General features: G+C 43.1%; 1 protein-coding gene across 1 annotated transcript; it reads left to right on the top strand.

The window, feature by feature from the left end:
* Positions 1-1,255: 1,255 nt before the first annotated feature.
* Positions 1,256-6,307, top strand: LOC127356790 (zinc-binding protein A33-like). Its single transcript, XM_051388812.1, has 3 exons — positions 1,256-1,704; positions 3,876-3,981; positions 4,217-6,307. Exons 1-3 carry the CDS (start codon positions 1,273-1,275, stop codon positions 5,626-5,628), a joined length of 1,950 nt encoding a protein of 649 aa, XP_051244772.1. The 5' UTR covers positions 1,256-1,272; the 3' UTR covers positions 5,629-6,307.
* Positions 6,308-6,315: the final 8 nt, after the last annotated feature.

The raw sequence follows: 6,315 nt of genomic DNA, 5'->3' as shown, positions 1-6,315 counted from the left end.
TTTTTTTATCCTGTAGGGGGCGCTACACACACGACAAACACGATTTCTGGTATGTGAGCTTCAGGCACTACTCTACACGTGCCTTGTGAATTTCATATTCATAACTATTATGGTCTCCGCACAGTGATTTATCATGCCAAAAGAGTGCCACCTAGTGGCGTATTTTTTTTGTCCTTTTTAAGGGAGCCTCAGGGAGCCATGGGGAAGCATCGTACCAAGTTTCATCTTAATCACACATACCGTTGTAGAGATATAAACTTCTTCATTTTAAAGAGCGCCACCTAGTGTCGATGGCCTGAAATTGTGCACGATGCTTAAGGAAGACATGGGGAACTATGGACCCAAGTTTGGTGTAAAAATGTAGAAATGGTCCACTTCCTTTTTTGACGAAAAATCCACAGGAAGTGCTAATTTTATAACGTGCTGGTTTTTTGAAATATCAAAATTCTGTTAATCACTTTTTTATTATGAGGGTCCTCAGATGATACGTGAAGAATTTTGTGCGAATCGGACAAAGCGCATGGGGAGAACAAGTAGTTTACGGACATTTCGCGCTCTAGCGGAGAAAAATTATAGGCGGAAGTGGGCGTGGCCTATATGGGGAGATTCAGCTCCATTCACCGAACGTGTGGATATAAGGTTTTTGAATGTGCGACAAACTATGCAGAAGTTATTAGCATAAACGCATTTTTTATGATACTAGCGCCACCTAGTGGCCAACACGAAAGCGACCCATAGAATATCCCCATTTTCACCAGGCCTGACAACTTTGCCAAATAAAATTGACTTTTCGTATATATTCAGGGGGGCAAAAATGCAGTCAATGGGGGCTAAAAATAATAATAGGTAAGAAGAAGAAGAAATCAAGCAAAAACAATAGGGACCTTGCCGGTCGCTGGCTGCGATGAACGGAATGAAACATCAAAATTAGGCGCCACGCACAGACAGACCATTTAATGCACAGTAACAAACAACAACATGTTAAAGAATATTGAACTCAAATATTATTTAAGAAAGCAGCCTTCTGGCAGGTGACATATGTGGTGGCAGCTTTCGTCAGTCACCAAGCCCAATTTATATAAAACCAATCCATGCTAGACTGCAGACTGAGGCCTTCTATGTAGCTGTAGGCCGACACTTCAACAGTCAGTAAAAGGAATCACAGAAATATGAGTACAAAAGATTAAAATGAGACACAGCAGTGAGCTGACAAAACTCCGCCCCTTACTGACATCACCTGAGACCAACCAGGAAACAGATGTTCCTGACAAAATGGCTTCCAGATTAGAGGAGGATCTCTGCTGTCCGGTCTGTCATGATGTCTTTAGAGATCCTGTTGTTCTGTCATGCAGCCACAGCTTCTGTAAAGACTGTCTGAAGAGCTGGTGGACAGAGAAACAAACACGTGAGTGTCCAGTTTGTAAGAGACGATCTTCAAGGGAAGAACCACCCTGTAATCTGACTTTAAAGAACCTGTGTGAGAGTTTCTTACAGGAGAGAGATCAGAGATCTTCAGAGGCTCTCTGCAGTCTGCACTCTGAGAAACTCAAACTCTTCTGTCTGGACCATCAGCAGCCAGTGTGTGTCGTCTGCAGAGATTCAGAAAAACACTCCAACCACAGATTCAGACCCATCGATGAAGCTGCACGACAACACAAGAAGGAACTTCAGGAAACTCTGGAGCCCTTAAAGAAGAAGTTAACGGTTTGTGAAGGAGTTAAAGTGAAGTTTGATCAAACAGCGGCAGAGGCAGATTAAGAAGCAGTTCAAGAAGCTTCACCAGTTTCTAGAAGAGGAAGAGGAGGCCAGGCTGGCTGTACTGAGGGAGGAAGAGGAGCAGAAGAGTCAGATGATGAAGGAGAAGATGGAGGCTCTGAGCAGAGAGATAGCAGCTCTTTCAGACACAGTCAGAGCCACAGAGGAGGAGCTGAGAGCTGAAGACGTCTCATTCCTGAACAACTACAAGGCTGCAGTGGAAAGAGTCCAGCAGCGCCCCCTGCTGGAGGATCCACAGCTGCCCTCAGGAGCTCTGATAGACGAGGCCAAACACCTGGGCAACCTGACCTTCAACATCTGGAACAAGATGAAGGACATGGTTTGATTTCCATCGGTCTGTTCTGGGCTCTGAGGGCTTTAACTCAGGGACTCACAGCTGGGATGTCGAGGTTGGAGACAGTAGAGGTTGGTTTCTGGGTGTGTTAGCAGAGTCTGTCCAGAGGAAGGGAAACATACAGTCTGGATTATGGGTAATATGGTTGTATGAAGGTAAATACTCAGCACAGTCACCAACAGCTCCACCAATTGGTCTCGTAGTTCAGAAGAAGCTCCAGAGGATCAGAGTGAATCTGGACTGGAACAGAGGAAAGCTGTCGTTCTCTGATCTAGCTGCTGTTAGCTAACTGCTAATTTAGCTGCCAGTAGCCTCAAATGAACAGGACTCAGCAGCCTCCTTATGAACACAACCTCAGAGACAGACAGAGGACAGTGTGACGAAAGTATCGAGATGATTTATGGAGTTTCCAGATGGACTTGTTGCTAAAAGAAGCTAACTGTTGCCAACTGTAATGTTACATGCCCCGGTGCCAAAACTGTTTATAAAAACATGTTGGTACTTTACTTGGCTGCTATTGCTGCATGCCATGTGGGTTTTGATTGTAAGGCTTTGGGACAACATCCCTTGTAAGCTGTTTTGTGAAGAGTGCTCAAACAGATTGCCCCATCGTGGGATCTATCAACTGTTTCGGATGCACTGTCTCACCCCACTATTTGAGCCCTTGGATCAGGTAGAACTGAAAGTGCTCTCACTTAACACTGCTCTTTTGTTGGCACTGGAATCTCTGAAGTGGTTCAGCAATATTCATGCATTTTCGGTGGACCCTGACAGTCTTCAATTTGCTGCAGAAGCACGTGTGGTGTAATCCGGTCTTTATAGCGAAGAACTATACTTTGGTGTGTCCCTCCCTTGACATGTGTCCTTCTTAGAACAGATGCATAAATTATCCTGAGGATGCATTATGCATCTATGTGGGCATACAGGGGGCAACACGATGGTTTTGGAAAAGGATCAGTTGTTCATTCTCATTGCTATTTGGGGCAATCTTTGTGGCCTACAGCAGCAAGGGACTTCAGGCACCAGCTGATCTCTTCTAGGGGGATTTCAATGTCCTGGGTCCTGTTTTGAGGTGTGTCTATCCAAGATATATGCTTAGCAGCCAGTTTGGCTTCACCTCATACCTGTGCAAGGTTCTATGCACTAGTTGTCACTTTGCTGGGATCGCGATTCGTCATCCTAATGGTTGCCAGTCGATCTTCAAGATGAGCTTGTCTGGCAACACAGGAGTCTGTATATCCCCACAGTGAGACACCGAGTGATTGTTTGAAGTAGAACTTTACTGATTCTCTGATAACATGAGTGAGGTATCTTACTGGACAACATTCCTTGAGTGAGGCGAGGAAGAGGTACACTGTAAAGAGTAACTAAACTCCAAACCACGTTTTTCTGCTGAAAACCTCTGTGTATGGGTATTCATTAGTGTTCTTGATTAATTCAACTCCAAATCTGGACGTATTAGTCTGAAGCATTTGAATTTTACATATTTTTCTATAAAAGCTGCATAGTTACCCCACTCTACCGGTTGAAACTGACTATTGTTGTTGTGTAGATGATGGCAGCTTTCATCACTCACCAACCTCTGCTTATATAAAATCAATCCATGCTAGACACTGCAGACTGAGGCCTGCTATGTAGCTGTAGGCTGACACTTAAAACAAAGTAAAACAGAAATATCAGTGAGTAAGATTTTTCTCTGGTCGTGTTTTCTTTGTGATGTTATCTCAGAGCAGTGTGATGGATCATATTTCCCTTTAACAATGAGCTGACAAAACTCCGCCCCATACTGACATCACCTGAGACCAACCGAGAAACAGGTTGTTTCTGTTCAGTTCTCACTGAGGAGAGACACACAAACAGAGAGACAGACGGTAAGATTTACCTTCATTACAAAGCTGTGACTTTAACTGAGGGAGAACAGTTACTGTTCTCCCTCAGTAGTACTGAAGTACTGAAGTATACTGAAGTATACTGAAGTAGTTCAACCTGCTGCTGACTTAAAAAAAACACTATAAACTCAAAGTGAAAGTAACTGAGGCAACATTTTACAGCAGGGTGTGGAAACATACCTGAGTTCATGTTTAACGTGCTGTTTGTTGTTTCCAGCTGCACTCAGAGACAAAATGGCTTCCAGATTAGAGGAGGATCTCTGCTGTCCGATCTGTCATGATGTCTTTAGAGATCCTGTTGTTCTGTCATGCAGCCACAGCTTCTGTAAAGACTGTCTGAAGAGCTGGTGGACAGAGAAACAAACATGTGAGTGTCCAGTTTGTAAGAGAAGATCTTCGAGGAAAGAACCACCCTGTAATCTGACTTTAAAGAACCTGTGTGAGAGTTTCTTACAGGAGAGCGATCAGAGATCTTCAGAGGCTCTCTGCAGTCTGCACTCTGAGAAACTCAAACTCTTCTGTCTGGACCATCAGCAGCCAGTGTGTGTCGTCTGCAGAGATTCAGAAAAACACTCCAACCACAGATTCAGACCCATCGATGAAGCTGCACGACATCACAAGAAGGAACTTGAGGAAATTCTGGAGCCCTTAAAGGAGAAGTTAAAGGTTTGTGAAGGAGTTAAAGTGAAGTTTGATCAAACAGCAGAACACATGAAGGTCCAGGCCCGACGCACAGAGAGGCAGATTAAGGAGCAGTTTAAGAAGCTTCACCAATTTCTAGAAGAGGAAGAGGAGGTCAGGCTGGCTGCACTGAGGGAGGAAGAGGAGCAGAAGAGTCAGATGATGAAGGAGAAGATGGAGGCTCTGAGCAGAGAGATAGCAGCTCTGTCAGACACAGTCAGAGCCACAGAGGAGGAGCTGAGAGCTGAAGACGTCTCATTCCTGAACAACTACAAGGCTGCAGTGCAAAGAGTCCAGCAGCGCCCCCTGCTGGAGGATCCACAGCTGCCCTCAGGAGCTCTGATAGACGAGGCCAAACACCTGGGCAACCTGACCTTCAACATCTGGAACAAGATGAAGGACATGGTCTCATACAGTCCTGTGATTCTGGATCCAAACACTGCTCATCCAAAACTCATCCTGTCTGAAGATCTGACCAGTGTGAGACGAGGAGATGAACAGCAGCTTCCTGATAATCCAGAGAGGTTTGATCATGACTGCTCTGTTCTGGGCTCAGAGGGCTTTAACTCAGGGACTCACAGCTGGGATGTCGAGGTTGGAGACAGTACATTCTGGTTTCTTGGTGTGTTAGCAGAGTCTGTCCAGAGGAAGGGAGACGAACTGTCTGGATTATGGGTAATATGGTTGTATGAAGGTAAATACTCAGCACAGTCACCATCAGCTCCACCAACTGATCTTGTAGTTCAGAAGAAGCTCCAGAGGATCAGAGTGAATCTGGACTGGAACAGAGGAAAGCTGTCATTCTCTGATCCTGATACTAAGACACACATACACACCTTCACACACACTTTCACTGAGAGGATGTTTCCATTCATTTACACTGTCGATGATGTCCCACTGAAGATATTACCAGTGAAGGTCAGTGTGACAGTGGAACAGAGCAGTTAGAGATAAAGAGGATGATTATATTCATCATGTTTATTTCTTAAAGATAAAAGTCTCTGAATTGAACCTGTTAAACTGAAACCTGCTCCTCATTATTTCAACACTGCAGGAACAGACAGACATTCTTAAATTTAATCACATTTTCTTTTATTGAGCAAAAATAATCTGCCAATGGGGTAGAAAAGTTTTGTTTGGTTGGAATTCTTAAAATCAGCATAAAAAAACTTAAAATGAGAAAGAAAACCAAAAATTTAACTAAGTTAAGATTCTTCAACTATTCTTTATTGAGCTGAAAGAATTTTAACAATATCTTCAAACAGCTTAATAAAAGTCAGTGACTTTGTGTTAAATGAAGGAAACATAAACATTCTTATTTTTATAATTTTTTATTTAAACACTGAAAAACTAAACAGCTGCTTCATTTCCAATACTGGGACCAGACAACATTCTCTGAAACTGAGAAGTTGTTCAATTGCTTTTACTCTGAAAATAAGGACAATAATAAGAGGATAGTTTCCTCTGCTGGGATAATATGCAACCATTGTTGTTACTGGTTAAATCCACCTCAATATTAGCTGTAATATCTTATTAAGACAATGTTACATATATTTTCTTAAAATCAGATTCTAATGCAAAACCTGTTTGACAAGATTATTAGGGTTAAGATTATTAAGATCTTTAGGGTATTAT

This window comes from Dicentrarchus labrax, unplaced genomic scaffold, assembly GCF_905237075.1.
Source record: "Dicentrarchus labrax unplaced genomic scaffold, dlabrax2021, whole genome shotgun sequence".
NCBI classification, from domain to species: Eukaryota; Metazoa; Chordata; class Actinopteri; family Moronidae; genus Dicentrarchus; species Dicentrarchus labrax.
The sequence above is the reverse complement of the archived record's forward strand: the minus strand, read 5'-3'. Positions and strand labels throughout refer to the sequence as shown.

What these genes read in the sequence shown, in the direction of transcription:
- LOC127356790 (XM_051388812.1), top strand. Translation starts at nt 1,273, where the DNA reads ATGGCTTCCAGATTAGAGGAGGATCTCTGCTGTCCGGTCTGTCATGAT. An exon ending in CCTTAAAGAAGAAGTTAACG is followed by an intron (nt 1,705 to 3,875) that starts GTTTGTGAAGGA and finishes TTTAACAATGAG; the next exon opens with CTGACAAAACTCCGCCCCAT. An exon ending in CACAAACAGAGAGACAGACG is followed by an intron (nt 3,982 to 4,216) that starts GTAAGATTTACC and finishes TGTTGTTTCCAG; the next exon opens with CTGCACTCAGAGACAAAATG.